This window comes from Pelophylax lessonae (assembly GCF_965119305.1).
Source record: "Pelophylax lessonae genome assembly, chromosome: 1".
Classification (NCBI taxonomy): Eukaryota; Metazoa; Chordata; class Amphibia; order Anura; family Ranidae; genus Pelophylax; species Pelophylax lessonae.
This window is the reverse complement of record NC_138768.1, coordinates 749747346-749772997: the sequence shown is the minus strand read 5'-3', so window position 1 is coordinate 749772997 and position 25652 is coordinate 749747346. Positions and strand designations below refer to the sequence as shown.

Below are 25652 nucleotides of genomic sequence, written 5' to 3'. Positions count from 1 at the left end.
CATTACTAGTAATAAATAAATAGAAATCCTATAAATCTATCCCCAAGTTTGTAGACGCAAGAACTTTTGCGCAAGCCAATCAATATACACTTATTGGGATTTTTTTTTACCATAAGTATGTGGCAGAATACATATTGGCCTAAAATGTTGAAAAAATTTGATTTTTAATTTTTTTGTATTGGCTTTGTTTTATAGAAGTAAGTAAATAATATTATAATTTTTTTTTTTTTTTTCAGAATTGTTGCTCTTTTTTTGTTTATAGTGCAAAAAATAAAAAACACAGAGGTGATAAAATTCCACCAAAAGAAAGCTCTATTTGTGGGAAAAAAAAGAACATCAATTTTATTTGGGTAGTGTTGCACGACCGCGCAATTTTTAGTTAAAGTAACGCAGTGCCGAATCGCAAAAAAATGGCCTGGTCATTAAGGAGGTAAAAACTTCCGCTCCAGAAGTGGTTAAACAGACACATAGTTAACCACTTGCCGACCGCCGCACGCCGATCTACGTCGGCGGTCAGCCCCTCACAGGCAAAGTGACGTAGGGCTACGTCACTAGCTTGTGAGGGTCTAGGGAGCGAGCGCGCGCCGCCGGAGGCGCGCTCCCGCTCCCGCGTGGTCACGGACCCCCCCGCGCGTGTGACCGGCGGACCCGATGTCCGCCGGCCACTCTGCGATCGGCGGGGGAGAGGGAGAAAGTCAGGCAGCTTGTGTAAACAAGCTGCCTGTCATTCTCCCCTCTGTATGAGAGCTGATCATATGGATCTACTATGTAGATCCGTTGATCACTCTGCATACAGCTGAAGCCACAGCCAATCACAGTTAGAATCACGCCCCTAGGGACACACACAGCCCCACCCTCTCAAATAAAGTTAACCCCTTCACTACCAGTGTATTTTTTACAGTAACAGTGCATATATATAGCACTGATTACTGTAGAAATGTCACTGGTAACCCCAAAAGGGTCAAAAATGTCAGTCAAGGGTCCGATCTGTCCGCCGCAATGTCGCAGTACCGCAAAAAAAAAAAACGCAGATTGCCGCCATTACGCGTTAAAAAAAAAAACAACAAAAATGACAAAAATCTTTCCCTTAGTCAGTAAACGCAATAACTTTTGCGCAAACCAATCAAAATACGCTTTTTGCGATTTTTTTTTACCAAACATAGGTAGCATAAAACAAATTGGCCGAAAATGTTAACAAAATTTTGATTTTTACATTTTTTTGGGGGGAATTTCAAATAAAAAAAAGGGAAAAATATTGCTATTTTTGCAAAATTGACGCTCTTTTTTTGTTTATAGCGCGTGATCAAAAAATCGCACAGGTGATCAAATACCGCCAAAAGAAAGCTCTGTTTGTGGGGAAAAAAAGGACGCCAAATTTGTTTAGGTACAGCGTCGCACGACCACGCAATTGTCCATTAAAGTCACGCAGTGCCGAATCGCAAAATACCCCCTGGTCGTTTAGCAGCCAAATCCTCCGGGGCTTAAGTGGTTAAAGCGGTGTTCCAGCCTCACCCCCTCCCTCTCCAAAAATTAAAAGTCAGCAGCTACACATACTGTAGCTGCTGACTTTTAATATTAGAACACTTACCTGTTCTGGAGTCCAGCGATGTCGGCACCGCAGCCGATGTTTCCATTGGCTGTCGGGTGCTGCTGCCACTATTGCTGGTGAGGGAACCTGGCAGTGAAGCCTTGCGGCTTCACGGGCGGGTCCCTAATGCGCATGCGTGAAGAGCGCTGCGCATTTGGATTGGCTTGGCGGTGGGGGAAGGAGGAGGGGGCCAAACTTCCAAAGGACACCCCTCCACCCTGAAAGGTGCCAAATGTGGCACCGGATGGGGGGGGGAAGAAGCAAATGAGTGGAAGTTCCACTTTTGGGTGGAACTCCACTTTAAGACATTGGTCGGGGTCAGGGTCAGGTTTCATTCTGTTGAAGCATGATTTTAGAGCAGCCAAAGAAATAAAGCATGACTCGGACTGTAATAATAAATCCGTGGCACAATCTCACTGCTTCTGTAGCATTGCTTTACTGTGCAACAGGTTTCAAACGTGTCCCCTTGGGGGTCTGTCCTTCCTGCCTTTTAAAGGCAATACCGTGACTAGCATTCAGATTGCAGTCACTTGACATAATAGACTTGTTTTTAAAAAAGAGTAGAGCAGGGAATTAGCACTTAGCTTAATAAAAAAAATAACGTTTTGCTGACCTCAATCATCCTATTTTATTCCCAAAGTGAATTTTCATCACATTCACTAAGCTAATCGAAATTTCCCTTGCATAAAGTTTTACTCCTTAAAAAATAAAAGAAATGATGTATTATTGCCATTGTGTGTCATGAAGAATCAGCTCAATAAAAGTGAAAAAATGGTTTAAATGTCCTTTATTCTAGATTTAACACTTGTCCTTCAAAATGTAATCGTATTCAGATGAACAATATGCTGCACGTGTTTTGGTTTTGTGATGGAAGAGATTGTCTCTAAATAACTGATGTCTGGGATGCTTACGTCTTAGCCTTTGTTTGATGTGCAGTTGCCATGGTGCTACACATGTGATCAATTATTTGATGGCTTGATAGTTCAGTTGAGAACACAAGCAACTGTTATCATTCATGACATGACTTGATTTTAAATTAGTTGTGAACATGCAATGTTATAGACTTTTTCTAATACAGATAACTATGCAGGCACATAGCTGTTTTTGCTTAGTTTCAGAAATTATCATTCTTACCTTTTTTATAAGGGTAAAAAGCTGTCATGTGACCATTCATCTCCTCTTCCTGATAGTGGGAGTGGGTTTACAGGATGCCTTGCCTGTGTTTGAGCAGGGGGTCTGTTCAAGAGGTAGGCTGGGATTGGGAAGGGGCACGTGCAAGAGGCAGGCTGTGTTTGATTGGGTGGTGTGGTGACTGAACAAACTACCCAATTCAGGCATGTTGTGTGTCTGCACAGTGTCCTGTACCTATAAATATCCAGCCAAAGGATGAAAACTGATCACCTATCACAGGTCAGCTTATGTGCTTTGTGTGGTCAGTTTAGTACAAGGTCCCTCTATGATTTATTTGGTCACAGGGAGGCAACTATCTGATTGGATGCCGACTCCCCATGTGACTTTGGTGGCCATTTTGGGGCAGGCAGAGTCTAGTTAAGACTCCGGCTCCCTGGCTTGGTGCGGCTTTATGTTGAGGCAACCGTAGCTGTAACAAAGACACATGAACCTCTATAAATGATGAAAGAGGCCTTGACCTCGTCTCCCTTGTCGGCCATACAGACAACCATAAGGAAGCTAACACGATACATAGCATCCATGAGGCAAGAGATGTCCACAATTAAGCAAGAATTGGCCCATCTCTCCAAGGGCGAGAATACCTTGCGGAGGGACCTGAATGAAGACTGGAAGTGCTGGTTGTGTGGTCACTTTAACTACTTTAAGACCGGAAGGATTTGCCCCCTTAATGACCAGGCCCTATTTTGAAATTTGGACTGCGTTACTTTAACGGACAATTACGCGGTTGTGCGATGCTATACCCAATTATCAAATTGACGTCCTTTTTTTTTCCACAAATAGAGCTTTCTTTTGGTGGTATTTGATTACCTGTGCGATTTTTATTTTTTGCGCTATAAACCAAAAAAGAGCGACAATTTTGAAAAAAAAAAAAACAATATTTTTCACCTTCTGCTATATTACATGACATTCTCAAAAAAAAAAAGTAAAAATCAAAATTTTTAACATTTTAGGCCAATTTGTTTTCTGCTACATATTTTTGGTAAAAAAATCACAATAAGCGTATTTTGATTGGTTTGTGCAAAAGTTTTCGCGTCTGTCAACTACGCAAAATTTTTTGTCATTTTTATTTATTTTTTTTTTTTTACTAGTAATGGCGGTGAGCTGCGTTTTTTTTGCAGGACTGCGACATTGCGGGGGACAGATTGGACTCCTAACTGACATTTTTGACACTTTTGGGGGTACCAGTGATATTACTACAGTAATCAGTGCTAAAAATATGCACTGTTACTGTAATAATGACATTAGAAAGGAAGGGGTTAACCCTGTGGGTGATTGTCACGGACCCTACTTCCCCCCCCTTCTTTTCCTCTCTTCTGCACCCCCAGTACTTTACTATCTTCCCCAGCATGGGATTCTTCTCTCCCCCCTGGCTGCTCACTCCTTTGCCTGCCCCCCCACTGTGCTGTCCCTCTCCCCTCCCCAGCAAGGTGCCTGAATGTCTGCTTCTCCGCCTTCATGCTCACTGTGGACAATGAACACATTCCTTGTGTGGGCTCAAATAGAGGGGGGCGGGGCTGGTTGCTGGGGCAACTGGACGCCAGGCTGGGAGTTGCCTGGCCCACCTGCTGGGACACAAGTCCTAAGATATTTAGCTGAGTGAGAGTCTCTCCTGTGTGTTGTTCATCTCTGCTGTTTGGAAGACTGCGTGTCTCTGAGCTGCGGCCAGGGAACACAGAATCCCCTATTGGTTCCTGCGGGCCTCTTCAAACCTTCCTACAACCTGGATTTTGGATTTACCCTGTCCCTTCCTACAACCTGGATTTTGGATTTATCCTGTACCTGCCTGCTGGTGAGTGGATTAACACTGGGCCTACCAGAACTCTGCCTGGACTTTGTCACCTCATTGTTTGCCCTGCTCTGTGTGTGGCCCAATCCCTCGCTGGCCAGGACTTTGCCCATTCGATTGGGAGCCCCCTGTTACGGATTAACCCTGTTATCTGGAACTCTGTCCTACCCACGTTGGGTCTGACCCTGGGCACCATTGTTTGGCCCCTTTCTTTGTGAACATACCCGCTACCGTTCAATAAAAGGCTTTGTTGGCCCTCCTGCTCTCCGTGTGCGTTCTGTCCCACCTACACTTCCGTCACAAACTGGTTGGCAGCGGCGGGATCAGAACGCTGAAGAGGATGGAGAGCAGCCCCCTCACACTGGACCTAACCCGGGGTGGGGAGTACAGGAATTGGACTGTGGCAAGTTTGCAAGAAAAGGCTCGGGAGTTAAGCCTTACCTACACGGGCCTGTCCAAAGTAGAGCTGGTCACCGCCATTGAGGAAGCCGGCCTTCAGAGAACTGAAAGCTTGAATGCTCCGCCGTCAGAGAATGAACAGAGTGCATCCGCCGTCTCAAGTCCCAGGAGCCCTTGGATCACATGGTACGAAGAGGAGATGGCTATCCTGGGGTCCGGGGCCACCTTGGATGACAAGCGGGAGGCTATCCGAAGGGCTCATGAGCGAGAAACCATGAGAGGCCTCAGGGGATATGACCCTCTCCCCAGCCCACGAGTCGGTGGGCCTGATCGGCCAAGGGTGACTCGTAAAGACTTCAAGCCATTTTGTGAAGCTACAGGGGATGTGGAAGGGTTCTTCCAGGACTTTGAACACTTATGTCAGCTGCTGGAGGTGCCCCGTGGAGACTGGGTACGCCACCTAGTGGGCCTGCTGGAAGGGGGTGCGGCTGCTGCCTACCGGACAATGAACGCACAGTGGAATCGAGATTACAGTAGGATCAAACAGACTATACTAGAACACTACGCGGTAACTTCAGAAACCCACCGGATCAAATTCCGGGACCTCTCCTGTCATTCTGAGCCTTCCTTCAAGATGTATGCGCACAAAATCTCGCTGGCCTGCAGACGCTGGCTGGAGGGGGAGCAGGCCTTTACTATTGAACAAGTTGTCCAGGCCTTTCTAAAGGAACAATTCTTTGCCAAATGCCCAGCAGAGGTGCGGGAGTGGGTGAAGGAGAGGGACCCTGGCACCCTTGAGCGGGCTGCTGCACTGGCAGACGAGGCCCTTGCCATTAAACCCCATTGGAAGAGACTGGTAGTCGAGCCGCCCAAAGCCCAGAACACAGGCAGACCACTTCCCAGCAACCCCCTGCCACTCCTCCAGCGCCCTGTCGCCCCAACACCATCCACAGCCCCTTCCTACCGACCTCGTACTTCTGGGCCGTTTCTGGACCGCCGGTGCTATGGGTGCAACCAGCCCGGGCATCTTCAAGCCAGCTGCCCTCAGTACCATCGCACCATGTCTGCCAGCCACAGTCGCCCAGTCAACTACCTAAAGTTGACCCCAGAGGAAGAACCACTACCCCCACCTCCCAGTGAGTGGCTGACCCCCACTGTTGCCAATCCTCCTCGGGGAGTCTATGGTGTTCATCCCCTTGTCCCATCCTACCCAGAGCAGAGGCAGCGCCACCTGCAGGAGGTCCTGATTGATGGAGAGAGAACTACGGGATTTCGGGACACTGGGGCCTTCCTCACCATTGCTGATCCCCGCGTGGTAAAACCCGAAGCCATCAAGCCAGGCCCCGGGTTCTTTATTGAAATGGCAGGTGGTACTACGAAACACATCCCCAAGGCGTCGGTTCGCCTTGACTATGGGTTTGGGGAAAAGCGCTGCCAAATTGGAATCATGGCTGGACTACCTGCGGACATTCTGCTTGGAAATGATTTAGGAGAGCTACAGTGCCAATACGTCGGAGCTGTGACCAGGAGCCAAGCCAGCCACGGCCTGCCTGCCGAGAAAACCCAACGGGACTCCCCTTCTGCCCTGGATCCGGTGAGTGTTACCAACCCTGACCAGAATACCACCCTGACCTGGGACCGTGAGAAATTTAAACAGGAACTAGACTCTGACCCCACATTGAGCAAATTCCGGTGCTATAGGTGTAACCAACCTGGGCATCTTCAGGCCAGCTGCCCTCAGAACCGTCGCACCACATCCGCCAGCCACAGTCGCCCAGTCAACTACCCAGAGTTGGCCCCAGCGGAAGGACCTCTACCCCAACCTCCCAGTGACTGGCTGACCACCATGGCGCCCAATCCTCCTCAGGGAGTCTACAGTGTTTATCCCCTTGTCCCACCATACCCGGCAGCAGGACCTTCAGTAGGTGAGCCTATTACCACAAGTGCCTCCAAGGAGACCTGCCGAGGTCCCCCTGTCGGCACTTGTAAAATAAAAGGGGGAGGGGTTGTCACGGACCCTACTTCCCCCCCCTTCTTTTCCTCTCTTCTGCACCCCCAGTACTTTACTATCTTCCCCAGCATGGGATTCTTCTCTCCCCCCTGGCTGCTCACTCCTTTGCCTGCCCCCCCACTGTGCTGTCCCTCTCCCCTCCCCAGCAAGGTGCCTGAATGTCTGCTTCTCCGCCTTCATGCTCACTGTGGACAATGAACACATTCCTTGTGTGGGCTCAAATAGAGGGGGGCGGGGCTGGTTGCTGGGGCAACTGGACGCCAGGCTGGGAGTTGCCTGGCCCACCTGCTGGGACACAAGTCCTAAGATATTTAGCTGAGTGAGAGTCTCTCCTGTGTGTTGTTCATCTCTGCTGTTTGGAAGACTGCGTGTCTCTGAGCTGCGGCCAGGGAACACAGAATCCCCTATTGGTTCCTGCGGGCCTCTTCAAACCTTCCTACAACCTGGATTTTGGATTTACCCTGTCCCTTCCTACAACCTGGATTTTGGATTTATCCTGTACCTGCCTGCTGGTGAGTGGATTAACACTGGGCCTACCAGAACTCTGCCTGGACTTTGTCACCTCATTGTTTGCCCTGCTCTGTGTGTGGCCCAATCCCTCGCTGGCCAGGACTTTGCCCATTCGATTGGGAGCCCCCTGTTACGGATTAACCCTGTTATCTGGAACTCTGTCCTACCCACGTTGGGTCTGACCCTGGGCACCATTGTTTGGCCCCTTTCTTTGTGAACATACCCGCTACCGTTCAATAAAAGGCTTTGTTGGCCCTCCTGCTCTCCGTGTGCGTTCTGTCCCACCTACACTTCCGTCACAGTGATTAAGGGGTTAAATGTGAGCCTAGGGGAGTGATTATAACTGTGGGAAAGTATGGCTTCTGAAATGACCATAGAGACATGTGATCCTATATAGAAGGAGCACATGGGCTCTTTGACCATTCCAGGGAGAAGAATGGTCGGCTGTGTTTACAACAGCCGACCATCCTTCTCTCTCAGCGGGGAGCGATCGCAGGTGTCAGGTGGCAATCGTGACCCGTGCATCGGCTTCCCCGTTGACGATTGGGGGTTAGAGCGTGCCAGTGGCAGCGCGCGCTTGCCCCCTAGCTGCCACCAAGCGACCGACATACCCATATGTCAGTTTGGCTGGGAGAGCCACCCTGCCACAGTATATATGCAGTAAGCTGTCGGCAAGTGGTTAAAACATGTAGCGGAGAACTGTGGCCGGACTGAAAAAAAGAGTACACAGAGGTCACTGCTAAACTAGGGATGTTTGGGGCTCAGGGACAGTTCTCCAGGACTTCAACACAAGGTCCCATTGGACTAGAGACCATGGTCGCACCAAGTCCAGTCATCAATGCTCTAGTAAATGACTGGGTGGTCCCTTGCTTGTTTGACATTGGGTCAGAAGTCGCAGTTGTGGAGCATTAATTCAATACAAAGCGATTCAGAACTAGAGACCAGTTGGACCCTTCCTGGCTGTCTCTGAAGGCAGCCAAATACTTGCCCATCATGGTGAAGGAAGTCACCTGGTTGAAGATACAGATAGATGACCAGGTGGTGAAACGGGTAGGGGCTGTGGTGACTCGCAGTGCAGTGAGTTTGGCAGTACCTGTTGTCCAGTGCATGAATGGGACCTGTACTTACCTCACTTGCGGGCCAAAATGGAACAATCAGGTAGGTGTGCATGGGGCTGTAGCCTGTGAGCTGTGTGGTTCAATGTGATCCAAGCCTTTGAGGCCTACCAGTGAGCAGCACGATGGTAGACAAAACTGGTGGGGGTTGTCTGTACACCCCCCAAACAAAAGCTACTTCTGGCGCCTCTTCAAGGGGTGTTTGGTTTCAACCTATTGGGACTCACAAGAAGCTGCAAGGAGCCACAGAGATGGTGGTACCTGGCAAAGACCTGGAGGTACCACGTACCAGAGGAATGGTTGGCAGCCCACACCTTGTCCAAAGTGCACAAGGTTAAGGTTCTAGTCCAGCTTATCCACTTGGGAACCTCCTCGCTCCTACTCCTGAACCAAACCACCATTATGGATCTCTACGTAGTGCAGGGTTACTGCATCTCTGGGGCCCAACCAGGGATGTAAGCCCTCTGTACCCCATTACAATCTGCCATGTCCTCCTTGAATGATGAATACAGACAGCGGCTGGAACAACTGGCTATTTTCTTCTGAGACTACCCTCTGCCACAGCAACAATTTCGCCACCATCTACTGGAGAAACACCTACTGGTCTTTGCCACTAGCCCTGAGGACTACTGATGGACGGAGGCAATCGACCACCCAATTTACACGGAGGGATGCTCCACCCATCTGGTAGTAGTACTGTCATACTCCCCTGACCCTGTGCCAGGAGGTCAAGGACTTAATACGTAACATGCTAAAGAGTGGAGCAATCTGGGAGAGCTGCAGCCCATGGCCGCTCCTGACATCTTAGTGTGGAAGAAAGTTGTTAGCCTGTGGCTCATTGTGGACTATTGTAAGCTGAATGCCTGTACCCATCGGGATGCCAACCCCTTACCCAGGGTGGAAGAGTCATTTATGGCACTGGGCCAAGCGCAAATGGCCTAACGCAATACTTCACTGCTCTTGACCCATTGAGTGGCTACTGGCAAGTTCCTGGTATGTAACAAGACTGAGAGAAAACCTCTTTTAAAAAGACCCCTGGGACTATTTGAGCTTGATTGTATGGCCTATGGGCTGAACAACGCACCCAGTACATTTTAACAATTGATAGAGAGGTGTTTGGTGGATTACAACCATTACAATTGGTGGCCCAATATGGGTTAACATTTAAGCCCAAAGAGTGCCACCTGATGCAACGGAAGATCCAATACCTGGGGCATGTTGAAACTGGGGGGGGGGGGGGGGGATTTCACCCTATCTGGCCAAGGTTCAGGTGGTACAGCAGCGGCTTCCCCCAAAGACTATCACCAAACTGCGATCTTTCCTGGGACTAGTGGGTTATTACCAGCAGTTCATCTCCAAGTTTGCACAAATACTTTACCCACCTGCTAAACGGCCAGCCTATGCAGAGAAATAGGGGGGTCTTCCCCCTCAATCCAGTCCCAATGGCAGGAGCCACAACATCATGTCTTTGAAGCTCTGAAGCAAAACCTGATGTCCGTATCTCTGTTGGCCTATGCCATTTATTCAAAATCCTTTGGGGCATATACAGAAGGGAGCTTGCAAGGCCTGGGGGCTGTTCTGGCACAGGAGTAGGGGGGTCATGAAAGGTTTATTGCATTTTGCCAGCGCAGACTACGGCACACAGAATGAAACCCCCACAATTACAGTTTCTTTAAACTGGAGTTACTGGCTCTGGTGTGAGCTATCACTGAGAAGTTTGTGTAGTACCTCACAAAGGCAGAACTAAAGGACTTCATGACCAAAAACCCCTTTGCTTATCAGAAAAACATCTAAACTGGGGCACTTGAAAAGAGGTGGGTCGCTTAGCTGCCCTGCTTCAACTACAAGATACATTACAAGCCTGGGAATTTCAACAGGCATATCGATGCCCTCTCTTGGTATCTGGTGGAGCACCCAGGTGGAGACTTGAGTCAGGAGGGTCTAGAGGTGGGCTCTGTTCTCCCTGCAGGCACCTTCTCCTATTCATTCAGAGGCCAACAACCAGCTCTCCAGGATGGACCTATTGAAATTCACACCCTTGAGAAATGGGCTCTGATCTAGCAGAAAGACCCCCACCCCATAGAGGTACAGCATTTTCTGTTATGACAGCACAAGCATTCCTTGCGAGAATTCCAAAAATTGTCCTACAATGAGAGCGACTCGAATCCCGGGGCAATGTACTGTAATGACACATCGCATGTACTGCACATCCCCACTGAACAGCGGGACATTCTGGAAGTAGATGTCCCCCAGTCACATATCCTCAAGGTCTGTCAAACGCTACATGCCTTTGGGGCCATCCAAGCCGAAGCCTTGGTAAGGAGGTATTTCTTCTGCCTAAGATTAGTAGAGTGGGGGCAATGGGCTTCTGGGGAGTGCACAGTCTGTGCTGTGTAGAAAGCTCCTTTTGAAAAGACTACCCCAATGACTATTATGATCTTAGGACCATTTGAGCTGATAACAATGTACTTCCTGATGGTTTCCAACTATCCCCCCAGGTTCTGAAATGCCCTAGTCTTTGTGGATCATGTCCCCAAGTTCACTGTGTTAGTGCCCACCAAAGACTAGACAGCCCAACCATGGCCAAACTGTTTTGGGAGCACATGGTCCAGCTGTACGGTTGCCCCAAGTGCATAGTCTTGGACAAGGGCCCAAACTTCGAGTTACAAATTCTGTTGAAGTTGTGCCATTTAAGTGGTATTTGGAAGTTCCACGCCATACCTTGCCACTCTCATAGTAATGTGGCCTGTGAGCATTTCAAACACACTCCATTGGAAATGTTACAGGCTCTTGGGCAGGGCCACAGAAATTGCTGGCATCAGCATTTGGAGGGTGCCAGTTTGGGCCTACAACAACACAGTACATAGGGCCATGGGCTATACTCCATTCTTTCAAATGTTTGAAACTATGGCTGGTTGCCTGTAGACCTCCAGCTGGATTCTCCAGAACACCCCACTTCCTGTATGCCCAGTATCTGGGTGTAAAAGCATTGTGATTGGCTACAAAAAGCCAAGCAAGTAGTTCTGGACTGACCCAAAGACCTGCCAGAGGATGCAGATGCTGCCTCCGGGGGGGGGGGGGGGCTGAGTGTTGGTAAGGAACCCAAAATATAAAAAAGAGGCAGAAAATTGGAACACAGGGGGAAGTGCACCACTTGTTGAGTGGAGAAGAAATCTTTCCTACTAACCCCAGTGTGCGAAATGGTCTCAGGGGGCCCTGATCCTTGCAAAAGATGGCTCCACTGCAACTTGTTGAGGCCTTGTGTACTGAGTCGGGATTGTTCCACCAAACCTGCCGCCAACAGAATTACAATTACTCCATGGATATTCCCCCTATACAGGAAGTCTCCCTTGAATGGTAGCTGCCTCCCATTGAACCCAGACCTCTGGTCTCTGCTGATCCCAAAGAGGGAAACTCCAGTAAAGCACCTACGGACAGTCTCTTGGGACACTGCTTCCGGAGACTGCCAGTCTCGCTGACTCCAGGACTTTCTCATGGAATCAGCTGTCTGCTTGGGTGAAAAAGGTGTAGGTGGCCTTGAGGACTCCCAACCAACTCCGGAATCACAAGTAGAAGATGACTACTCTGGAGGTGTCCCCCAAAAGGACAGCGAGGCTCGCCGCCCAATGCGATCTAACCGTGGGCAACTCCCTGCAAAGTATTCTCAATATGTTATTTGAAATGCTACTGTTATTACCTTAACCACTTCTGCTTACCCCCTTAATAACCAGGCCATTGTTTGCGATACGGCACTGCATTGCTTTAACTGACGTGCGACATTGTACCCAAATAAACTTGATGTCCTTTTTTCCCCACAAATAGAGCTTTCTTTTGGTGGTATTTGATCACCTCTGCGGTTTTTATTTTTTGCGCTATAAACAAAAAAGAACCACAATTTAAAAAAAAAAAATTTCAATATGTTTTGCTTTCTGCTATAAAACATACCCAATACATTTTTTTAAAAATAAAATCTAATTTTTTCATCAGTTTAGGCCAATATGTATTCTGCTACATATTTTTGTTAAAAAAATCCTAATAGGTGTATATTGATTGGTTTGCACAAAATTTATAGCGTCTACGAACTATGGGATAGATTTATGGACTTTTAATTTTTTTATTGTTTTTACTAGTAATGGTGGCGATCAGCGGTTTTTAGCGGGACTGCGAAATTGCGGCAGACAAATCTGACACTGGGTTACACTTTCTGGGGACCAGTGACACCAATACAGTGATCAGTGCTTAAAAAAAATGCACTGTTACTGTATAAATGACACTGGCAGGGAAAGGGTTAACACCAGGAGTGATCAAGGGGTTAAGTGTGCTCCTAGGGAGGGTTTTCTAACGGTATGGGGAGTGGATGCACTGGAGGAAAAGAGAGATCTATGTTACAGTTTAGCTCTCTTCCTCCGTGACAGAACAGCGGTCTGCCTTGTTTACATAGGCAGAATGCCGTTCTGTCATTCTGCTGAACGATCAGCGGGTCCCGGTGGCCATCGTGGCCGCCGGACACGCTGATTGGCTCCTGATGTGTCCAATCACAGTGGGAGCGGCGCTTCAGTGGTGAACGCGCACTCCTAACATCTCCTGCGCAAAATCCCATACAAGTATGGGATTTTGCACAGCCGGACCACCCTGCAGCAGTATTTGTATAGCAGGTTCTCCGGAAGTGGTTATTTTATGTTTTGTATAGTTACTTATGGTTCTTTACTGTGTTGTGAGGCTGAGGACAGCATCTGTCAAAGAGGGGGGAAGTATAGGCCGGTGCAATTTTTACTATCCACTACAGGTGATGCTCAACTGCAGCGGCAATCCTCTATGATTTCCTCACTCACAGGGAGGCAGCTATCCAATTGGATGCCGGCATCCCATTTGACTTTGGTGGCCATCTTGGGCCAGACAGGGTCTAATTAAGACTTCAGCTCCCGGGCTTGGCGCGCTTTATGTGAGTGGCTAGCATAGGAAAAGGATTCTGGTCTGCAGGGAGAGTACTTAGAGATAGGGAAAGGTTCCGGAGGAGTAGGGTCAGTGACTAGACCTACCTTCTAGGAAGCCTTCCCTTTTAGTGGTGGACCGGCCAGGCTGCATTCCACTCTTTGTGCCAGACGCTGTCCGCATCTTCCATTATGAAACTTCCATCGCTGTCTCAGTTGTAAGTGGCTCAGGTGTGCTTCCCTGCTGGGCCTGTTGTACTTATTGAACGTTTCTACAATTTATTATTACAGCCAAATTTGGTCTCTGTGTGTTTATCGCCCACTGTACAGCGCTGCACCTAACTCACATACGCTTTGCAAAAGTAAACCCATTGATTTGTATCCCAAAACAGTAACATTCAAACATGCTGTGACTGAAAACTGCCACAGTTGCTTGTGATCTTAACTGAACTGTCAAGTCATCAAATAGCTGGTGTCATAACTGATCACATGTGCAGCAACATGGCAAATGCGAATAAAGCAGAGGCTAAGATTACAGCTTCCTTGGCTGTAAAGAATAGGAGGGCTGTGTCTGTGCGTGCTCTGCACAAGTGGAGTGGACACAGACCAGCCATCAGCCATCCACCTGCTCAGCGGGGATCAGCGGAAAGATCCCCCACTGAGCAAGCATACTCCTGGCGGAGTCTGCCCCATGAGGAATGGGGTTAAAATGCTGTTAATACAGTATGTAGTAACAAAAATAATAATAATAATAATAATAACAGCAATATTTATAAATTAATAATAAAAATTTGCAGTAGATCTAAAAATCTAAAAAGTAAACTCTAAAAGTAGAAACTTGATGTATTACAATAACAAATAGTAGAGTCTATTCATTTTCATTCAAGATTCACAATTGTTTTCTAATCAGATAAAGATGAATACATATAACAAAACCATAACAAGTATAACAAGCTTTTTTCTTTGCCTTGTTGATAGCTCTTAGAATTGCAGTTTACAAACACATACCTTAGTTTACAGTTCAGAAGCGTAGCAGTTGTTTTGCAAGTCTCATCATGATGATGATGATCCATGTTCTATTTATACTGATCTATATTTGGTTGAAGTACATGTGCTTCGGCCAAACTAATTAGGCTGTAGACTTACCAGGTTAGAAATATGACCAATGAGAAACATGATGAAGAGGGAAAAAATAAATAAATAATTTGTATTATGTTTTAGTCACAATATCTTACAATCTGATCATTACATAATCTAATAGTATGAGTGTTCCTTTAGCAGAGCAAGGGACACTTATAACATCAGATAATATAATAATAAGATATTGTGAATAAAACATAATAAAAAATTGTCTTAGACTTAGTTGGTTTGTGCCACTTACGTAGGTAATTAACCACTTTACCAACGGAGGATTTTGCTGTATTACGTCCAGGCCACTTTTTGCGATTCGGCACTGTGTGACTTTAACTGACAATTGCGCGGTCGTGCAACGCTGTACCCGAACGAAATTTACATACTTTTTTTCCCACAAACAGAGCTTTCTTTTGGTGGTATTTGATCACCTGTGCAATTTTTACTTTTTGCGCTATAAACAAAAAAATAGCATAAATTTTGAAAAAAATAACTATTTTTCACCTTTTTTTTTATATGAAATTCCCCCCCAAAAAAATGTAAAAATCCAATTTTTTTTTAATTTTTGGCCAATTTGTTTTCTGCTACCTATGTTTGGTAAACGAAATCACAATAAGCATATTTTGATTGGTTTGCACGAAAGTTATTGCGTTTACTAACTAAGGGAAAGATTTCTGTCATTTTTGGTGTTTTTTTTTTTAACGAGTAATGGCGGCGATCTGCAATTTTTTTTGCGGGACTGCGACATTGCGGCGGACAGATCGGACCCTTGACTGACATTTTTGACACTTTTGGGGGTACCAGTGACATTACTACAGTAATCAGTGCTATACATATGCACTGTTACTGTAAAAATGACACTGGCAGGGAAGGGGTTAATTTTATTGGAGAGGGAGGGGTTAATGTATGCCTGGTGCTTACTAACCTGTGTGGGGGGAGGTGACTGAGTGACACAGGGACAGATCGCATGTTCAGCTATGCTGAACCCTGTCTGTCACTTAGGAGATCTGCCCTCTTTGTTTACACAAGCAGGCGGATCTCCAGACTCGATTCCCCGACGATCACCGCCGCTCCTCCCCTGGCCCGACTCCCGATGTGACTGAATACAGCGGGAGCGAGCCTCCGGCGGCGCACGCGCGCCGCCCACAAGGGGAGGAGTCCAGCGACGTAGGTTTACGTCGCTGGACGGGAACGAGCCACTGTGCCGCAGTAGAGGCACAGTGAGCGGGGGTAAAGTGGTTAACAATCCACATCCCCATAGCGGAATTGGTAGTTGTTGGAGTTCCAGTTTTCTTCTTTTTTTTTCTTTTCAATAGTTTTTATTGAATTTTCAAGAATATTAACAAAAACAAAGAAAGTATTTGAGCAATAGGCATAGGAGTCGCGCAGGGCTCCAAAGTGAGAGTAGCAATAATAATTAACAGTACAAACAGAAATTAACATTGCAGGAATGAACATTTCAACCTTTCTGCAATACACACCGCCTAAAAGGTGGGATTTGGAGCTCCAGTTTTCTATCAAAAATTGGAGCTCCAATTTTCTTAGTACCCCCTCCCAACTGTTTATCCATTGCATATGTCAATTGGAATTAACACTTTAATCTAATCTAGTGTGCTAGATCAGCAACCTTCCCTTGCCACCCAATTAAACAAATCACCACTACCAAACCTTACCAAAAGAGTTGCACACACAGGACTACCTAGGAAGTACACGCTGTGCACTGAGAGAATGTGAGGAAAAGGGGATATAAGTTTCAAGGCTCCCCTTTTCCTCATGGGATCACCGCAGCTAGGGGTTTCAAGTCTCCCCTCAGGTGAGGGCGTGGTTGTGAGGGGAGTCTTGTACCTGATAGGAGGGGAGCCTTGGAAACAGGGGAATTTTCTGTAAGCCCCTGAGGTGTCCATAAAAAGGGCTCTCTGACAGGATTTTGTGCCAGTCATCACGGGATGGACAACCTGCGGAGCTCACCCAACCCCCCCTCCCCTTGTCGCGGCCTTTATAATGTGGTGGGTCACCTTTTCGTAAGAATGATAATGATATGTGGTAATTCAGCTCGAGCTGTATTGGCTGAGTTGAAAAAATGGTATTGTAAATTAAAGTTATAAGTGATATCGTTGTTCGTATGAATTTAAAGAGTTTAACAGAAGTGTTACTTTGAAACCAATAATAAAGTCCGCGGCCAAACTTTTGTCCAATGAAAGTGTATCTGTAGTGTTATTCAGCATGTCTGGTGGTTGCTAGAGGATAAATGCTGCGTGTGATCCCATGCCCTCTTACACATGATATGTGACAGGAAAGTTACAAAGCATGGGCACTTCTTCCAAGTATAAACTGCAAGTCACATACAAGGAACCCCTTCTGTCTGTCTCTCCAAATATTTTTAAACCAAGATGACAGTGAAGTAAATGAATAATGTGTCAGTCAGAACTTCCAATTTCTCACAGCTGTTGGAAAACACAAATGGATGACACGAGTTACAAATTCCCCAGCACCCTGCAGACTTGTGTTATCAATTACCTGGGCTTGTCTGCTCAATATCAGTTGTTTAAAGACTAAGTTCACCTTTTTTTTCCCAAATTGCAGCTACCCTATGTACCAATATAGCATTATTGTACTTATTTTGCAAAAATAAAACAGCTTTCTATTAATTCTACACAGGCTTTCCTCACTCTCTCCATAGCTGTTTAAACACACTGCTCGATTACTTCTGCCTTACTTCCTGGTCAGACTACAGGACATGACACAGGAAGGAGTTGACCAGCTGATCTCATTAGCACACACTCTGCATCATCTACCCTCAGCTGGTCAATTCCTTCCTACGTCATGACCTAAAGTCTGAGAAAACAAAAAGCTGAACAAAAAGGTGAACTTAGCCTTTAAAAAGAACTATTGCCAATAGTAACCAGACAACAGCAACCAAAATGATTGGGAATTTCTCAGTTATGAGAGGGGGAGTTATACAATTGAGCCTGGAGCTAATTCACATTTTTGAAAAATACGTTTATTCAGAGTTTCAAGATAAAGACAGCATAATACAGTTGAAAGGTATTTTTTCAACATTATCAATGAACAATGTCATATGAAGAAAGGTACAGGAATACCGCTTAATGCAAAATAAATAAAACAAGCATTACATTGAATTGTATAGGAAAATCATTCCTGCATAATTGTAGTGATAGGTTTTCTTGCATGTAAGGGGAAGAGAAAACGAACAGGTAGGATGGATGACTTTCGACAGAAAAAGATCACATAACAAAGCAACCTTATTTGCGGAATATAAATGCTAGTGAAAGCTTAGCCATAGTAATAGGCCTAGTATCAACATATAAGGAAAGAAATAGTGTAGGGAAAGGGGGGGAGGAATAAGAGCAATCGGCCCTCCATAAGAACTCCATTTCGTAGGGATAAAGAAATCCAGCAAATCAATAGGAAAACGAATCATGGATGTTAAGGGGACTTGAACTTTTATTTGCCCAGGGAATTAGTCAAATTGGCTTTAAGGTACCACTCTGTGTATTGGAAAGATTGCATCTAGGACATAATTGCCATAGGGAAGAAAACATGTTCACTGGGGGAGCACCATCTGGTAAAAAATCTGTTTGTAGGAACATAGTTCAGTGTCCATTTTCTCTCTTTAAAGAAGCTGTGGAAGGTCCTTCTTCACTGTGGTGATTGTAGGTGGAGAGAAAGATGTCAACACCTTCAAGATGTTTTTGTGATCTGCTAAAAGGCATAGATTCGCCCATTGGGGAGTAAAGCCACCATGTTCCCCTGGGCGTGTGTGTCCAAGATCATTGTAGCTAAATAGTAGCAAAAGAGGCTTCTTGGGAAGGAGTTGCCCCTAATTCACATTTTCTAATGGTCCCACATGCCGTGAAGCAAGTGTTGCAGCAAATTTCGGCTGCAAGATTGATGAAATATGAATCAGCTTTACTAACACCTACCAAAATTATTATAAAGAAGTGTATTGAACTTACCTACACTGTTGCCCACTAAACCCTTCACTACAGTGGGAGAGCATGATTACCTTCAGGTATCTAGTGACTTCTATGAACTGTAACAGTCAAACATAATTCCTTAGAAAACCCAGACTGGAACCATGGCCCGATGGGTCACAATTCTACACAGAAACAGGTACACCTGTCAATGGAATGGCAGTGGTCACTCAGTTAGTCAATCTGTTCCAGATATCTTTGTCCTCCAGCTGTTCTGCCCAAAATGCAGACGGAACTGAAGGCTTTATTTAAATCATGAGAGCAGACACAAAATTCAGACGATCACCACGTGCATGAATAAGGTAGTCTCCTTACCAGATTTATAGACCCCCTGTTACGGAAGGTCCACCGAGCATGAGGTATAAAAACGATCATCAATGAAGGGTCCTCTCCAAATCAGCATCCAGTCCACCACGGAATGTTCATGCAGGACAGTACAACCTTGCAAACGTCATGAACCCCAAATAATGGACATTGATGTTCCTCCAAAAAAACAAGTGGGGCTCACATAGTGAAGTATGTACAGTTTATTCAGCTGTCATAGCCACAGCTTGACTATAAAGCACTATGGAAGAGCCAGAATTTCCTGACATCTAGCAGAAAGCCAATTAAAAATTTCACTCCAGTGTAAGACCTGCTAAAGGCTATCACACTACTATCAGAGGTGGCTGTGGTAAAGGGGAAAGCACATACTAAAAGATACTGTTCCTGATGTTATAGGCCACTGGAGAGTGGATCTAGTCGCAAAAGCAGCTGCATTGCTCCCACGTGTTGAGAATGAATCTATGATGTCTTTTGGCAGAAAAACCATCTGATGACACCTTAAAGGCTATTTTTCAAGAAATCATAGGAAAATTGAATAAAACAAAATGCTGATGATGCATTCCAGATTTACCATAGTTGGAAGACCACCTTCGAAGTAACCTTCAATGGCACCCATTCCCTCTAATGCAGCCAAAGGGGGAGGTTAGTATACACCAAACACAGAGACAGCAGCAAGACAATACTGCCAAGCATGCCTAATCTGTGCACAGCACAACCCAGTAAAAAGAGAATAAAAACTCATTATTTAAAGGTGATTACACCCTTTTTAAAGGATGAGAAAATAACTGCCTGCAGTTGCCCAAGATATGCCTATATGAATACACTAAGAACTGCACCTAGGCAGAAGGGAAAACTTTCTCCTCATAAGATATTTTTTGGGACAATCCCAAAGACAGGAATGTTTTTTCCACAGGCCTTAGCAAAATCCAAGGGTCACTCACTGAGCATGTCATTGAACTGCACAACCACCTCACATGGGTAAAAACCAAATATATGCCTCAGGTCCAGACTGAGAGAACATAGCTGGGCCTCATGGTTTACATGCAGGAGACTGGGTGGTGGTGAGGAAACATCAGAGGAAGGTTAGAACAAGATAGACTGTATCACATCTGATTTTGCTTACTACTACAGCAGAAAACATGGCTACATGCATCACATTGCAAATGTGGACATGCCACAGCTGTTCCTGAACAATAAAGCCAAAGAGTCATTGCCTAAGGTTTTTTTTTTTGTGCCTTTAGCAAGACATTTCTCAGCATTAATTATGTTGATTATGTTTTTCAGTCTTACACATGTACGTAAGAAGTACCTGAAGCCACAGAGTTGGGGAGTGCCTTAATCAAGGACCAGAATTATAAAACTATAAGGGATTATCCTGTTGGCAGAAAATATTATTTTTATTATTATACAGGATTTATATAGCGCCAACAGTTTGCACAGCACTTTACAAACTAAAGGGAAACAGTACATTGCTTGACTGTGGCGGTGCAAAGTCAAACCTTTCTGAATCGGATGATCCAACTACATAAGGGGATTAGTACTGAACCAAATTTATTTTATAGACTATTAATTCATGAAACAGTAAATAGTACACTAGCAAAGAAAGCTGAGAATACAGGTTTTATATTAAAGCGGAGTTCCACCCAAAAGTGGAACTTCCGCTTTAGGGAGTCCTGACCCCCCGACATGCCACATTTGGCATGTCATTTTTTGGGGGGGGGAGCGGGTACCTAGTTTTGACAGGTACCCGCTCCCACTTCCGCTCGGAGCGTCGCGGCGCCCTGAGCGGAAGTTCTCCTCTCCCCCTCCCTCCCTGCAATCTTCTGGGACACGTCAGAGGTCCCAGAAGATTGCCGGCCAATCACGGCGCGCAGCGCAACTCGCGCATGCGCAGTGGGTACCCGGCTGTGAAGCCGCAAACTGTAACAGCCGGGTGCCCACAGCAGTGATGCCGGCGCCGAGGGAGAGGATCGAGGCTTCCGGCGGCCGCATCGCTGGACCGTTGGACAGGTGAGTAAATGGCTGGAACTCCGCTTTAATCAAGGGAATGCTAAAAAGGGACATGGGGAGTAAACTGAAGCAGAGGACACATGTTGTTTTGCATGGGTATTTTAATATTGACAATCAAACTATGTCCCATTGCCTGAAGGACTGCTCTAACTGCCTAAATAAAACTGCCAAACAATCACTTATAGTACTATATTTAGAAGACAATTGTATGGATGATTCACAGAACTGAATCTGTACAATGAGCTTCTATCAGAATTGATAGACTCTGAATTAGGGAGCCCTGAAAACCGAATATTCCCGGCCTCGTATTACTTTGTGAATAGGAGGAATACTTTTAGTGAAAAAGCTTAAAGAGACCAAACAATTATGAAGAAAACAGGCACTGTGTAGGCTCATGGGCAGTGATGGCAAACCTTGGCACCCCAGATGTTTTGGGACTACATTTTCCATGATGCTCCTGTTCTCTACAGTGTAGTTGAGCATCATAGGAAATATAGTTCCAAAACATCTGGAGTGCCAAGGTTTGCCATCACTGCTCTAGGGTGATCTTTAAAGGCTATCCAGTAACCTGCAGGTCTTGCCACAACTCTGACACATACAGTAGCTGTTAGGAGATCTTGGGGGATGGCACCATCACAATATTTGGGCTTTTCTTGTTGGGAACTTGACTCCGACTTGAAGGAGGGACCTAAAGGGGTGTTTGCCTCCTTGGGAAAAAACCTGATGAGGATGGATACAGATACAAAAGGTGATCAGAATTGAACAAAATGTGTGGGTAAATTTAAGATGATCCTTAGTCAACCACCATTTTGTAACAGTGTCAGCCATTTTAGGAATGTGTCCATATTTAAAAAAGTAACATATACCTGTCCCTAATAATACTATTTAAGAAAAATAAATGAATAAATAATAGATAATAATAGGTGCTAGCCGCGGAGCGGGATGGTGGTGTGATCCAGAGCTCTGGCAATTCAGGGGATAAAGTGGCACGTAGCTACTCACCAGTGGCATCACAAATAGCCATCCTGGCCACATTACCTCCCTGGCACCTGTGGTACCCAAAACAACCATGTCCAGAAAGAGGAAGGAGGCAGGGAAGCCACAAAAACTCTCTGCATTTTTTCAAAATCAACAGTGTGGGGAAAGCCAAGATGGCGCCGGAGGAGCTTCCCCCTCTGCATCCAGAACGGACTCAGCAGCTCCATGACACAAACAGCAGGGCATGCCGAGCATAGTGAGTAACTCACCTTACAACTACTCCTCAGGTAATTTCACCCCTCTTTCTGGCAGCCCAGTTAAGTCCAGATTTAAGTCAGACAAACAGCACAACTCCAATAATAATAGCCTCAGGGCAGACTCAGGGGAAGATTCTAGAGACCTGCCGGACTCCATTAGGGAGTTTCCTACAAATAATCAACCGGTACTGAATACTGTGATGAAGGACATGTTATTGACACATGCAAAGCTCCCTACAAGCTGATCTGATGTCATGCATGCATAGATTTGAAAAAGAATCTGAAAAGTGTGGAGAGCAGGGTAGATTACATCGAACAAAGAATGGGAGAATTTGCTACTACCATAAACGATCTATCGGATTAATCGGAAGGAAAGGAGGAGGAGGAGGTGGACTGGGTCAAAGCCAAAATTGCAGATATTGAAGATAGGTCTAGAAGGAATAACATGAAGATCAGGGGGATCCCTAAAATAAAAGGGGCACTTTTAAAAATTAAACTATAGGTGCAGATGCTGTGACAAGCCAATAAAAGGTTACAAATGAAATAAAACAAATAAGAACAGAGCTCACACCAAAATAGGTGTTTAAAGTCAATTTAATGTCCATATTTAGCATCCAAATCATATATATAGAGCTCCCGAGGACGTCGCATTTGTATGACAAAATGCATTGGGGGGGGAGGACTTCTGATTAAATAATTTCCGGTTTGGTGGAACACACGCTGGATTGCTGGTGTACTTTTGTTTGAATGCCTATACACCTATAAACATTGTAAGTGTGATGTTAACCTACTTTAACTCCTAATAAACAATATTTCACTACGGGGGGATTCACTTCTCCTTTTTAATGTTCTCTCTTGCCAAATACTGGATGGTTCTTTGAGGATTGTGAAGATAAGAAGAGGATACTTACCTGACAGAGCATATATTCATTGAAGTTTAGTGGTACAGGTGATACTCCAGGAGGTGCATACTACATAATAAAGGCGCATTTTGACTTTCTTGAGCAAACAATGAGTCCATTATCTCTGGTGGGTGCAGTCTGTGTTAACACGTAGTGAATTGATGCACTTTTTTATTATAAGCTTGTCACACATGTTGGAGAATATGGAGCACTATACATGATTTCGATGCTACATATGGACTTTTTTATGGACTTTAAACACATATATTTTGGTGCTAGTGCTGTTTTTATTCATTTTATTTAATGTCTCCATATTTGCAACTATAAATTTCAGCTTGAGCTTGAGAGCTGGCCGATATTGCTGATATTCCAAATATTGTTCATGTAAGGGTAAAATGATGTCACACAGCATAATTCCATTTACAAATGTTATTGAATATGCAACTCACATATGTAAAAATTAAAGATATAAGCAATGAAGTGATGTCATGACATCACTTCCGGGTACTGGCGCCAGATTTAAAAAAATGACAGCATTCAAAACAGCCAAACTTGGCTTTTGAATGCTTTTAAGTGCAGAGGAGGGGTTTGGGGTCTTTTAGACCCCCAGATCCCTCCACAAGAGTACCTGTCAAGTGAAAAAAATATCGGTATTGGTATCGGCAACGAAAAACCGATATCAGTCGATCACTAATACAAAGCCACCACTTCACAATAAGATACTGTATTAGTAATATTAACACTATAAGTGTTAGGATTATGAATAACACCAAGCAGCCAGGTTTCAAACTAAAGTAGGCAAATTAGGGAACAATGCAGTCTAGAACCTGCAGTGTGCATTGCCTTATTAAACAAGTCAATTTTATGCAACTTTATTTATTTTGTTTTTGTGTATTTTAAGTTCCAGCATATTCTCAATGTAGTTTCATATATAAACATAAATAAATGTAATAAAGGGGATGAAAGCAGTTGAATGGGAGTCCTGAAAAGAAAAGAGTGCCATATGAAAAACGGCTTGAGCTATAATTACATGTGCATTTCACAGTGACTGGGTTTCCACTCTGTATCCTTTTAAAAAGGTAAAAGAGGCAAACTGGATCCACTCTACTAGACGGGATATATGGTACCTTTAACAAGAAAGGCGATAACTATATAACACAATGAACTGCTTTGCTACTACACCTTAGTTTGTGCGTAAATATCTTTTATTGCACAGAAAAAAAATTACTGTGACGGAGAGGACCACTATGCCTAGGCATTCTGTATAAACTATAAAATATAAACTGATTACATTTTCAAACGCCTTCCTAAAACTGCAAATTATACAATTTAAAGCAGACCTCAACTTTATTCATCATAAGCCATTGCTGCTGTAATGTAACACAAATATGGTCATAACAAATACAATTCCTTTATTTGTAACATTTATCATTAAATCTGTAACCTGCTTCTGTTCTACATTATCTATGATGAAATGAAGGGAAGGGGGGCTCTTCCCACTGATCCTGGGGCCCTTTACTCTCGTTGGGGGGCCCTTTATTATGGTCCTGCAGCGGGACCCTTTCACAAGTTCTGCAGTGGGCCCCCTTCCAGCCATCTTGGGGCCTCCCCACGGTGGTGGAATGCCAGGGCCCAGTCGTAAGTGTGACCTTTGCGATCCTGGAAGTTCACCCACTGGTGTCAGTAGTTTTTATTTTTTGGTATTTTAATTGTATTTTTTTTTATCATTTTATTTTTTTACAATGTTACTGACTATGACTCTGTCCATTCAGAAAAAGGAAGGAGCTGGTAAATTACATATTGTGACCCCTGCAGCAGCCGGAAGGAGAGGTGGGGCACAGTGGGGGGGGGGGTACTGGGGGAGCATACAGGGGACCAGAGACAGCAGAACACAAGTGAACTGGATAGGAGGAGTGATGGGGACAGCATACAGAGGAACCTGAAGGTGATTTCTCTTAATATTCACCCTAGATACCTTAAATGTATATGTATATCATAAGTCCCTGACTTATTGGCTAAATCTAGTCTGTTCTATGCAAAATAAAGCAGAGCTCTGGAGAATGTTTTATCCTGTTAAAGAAGACACGTGCAACCACTGCTCAGTCTAAAACATTCTTAACTTTATTTGCAAAGCGGGGTAACTATTATACACAGTATTGAACAGGAAATACAGTTGGGAGGGGGAGTGGATACTCTCAGGAAGAGTCAAGTTCTCACAAAAGTTGAACAATGGGTTAATACAGAATGTTCGTTAGAAATTGCAAAATATGCCTTGTCTAGACCCTATAGCTCAACTTAGAATAAAAGGAAGCAGAATGTGTTAGGTACAAAGGAAGTGGGGATGTATCTTTATCTTGAAGTGTCAGAACATATCGGATGATTTACTTAGGTCATTGTTCATGTTTAACTAAAGACTTAAAGTAACCTTAACTGAAACAAGTCATTATAAGTCACAGTTGTAAGAAAGAAAATGGTGTTACACAGGTCAAGCTAGAAAATGGTTGCCAGCAACTAGAAAGAGGTC

The 25652-nt window shown here is 45.0% G+C and overlaps 1 protein-coding gene across 2 annotated transcripts in view; it reads right to left on the bottom strand.

The window, feature by feature from the left end:
- Nucleotides 1-25652, bottom strand: part of YIPF7 (Yip1 domain family member 7) — a 204062-nt gene that overhangs the window by 128769 nt on the left and 49641 nt on the right. Inside the window, exon 1 of one of the 2 annotated variants that reach the window (XM_082272201.1) lies at nucleotides 14540-14637. The exons of the other annotated variant lie outside the window; for it this stretch is intronic. Within the exon in view, the coding sequence (XP_082128327.1) occupies nucleotides 14540-14604 (65 nt within the window). The 5' untranslated portion in view covers nucleotides 14605-14637. Of the gene's footprint in view, nucleotides 1-14539; nucleotides 14638-25652 lie in introns of those variants that run through there. 2 annotated transcript variants of the gene reach the window in all.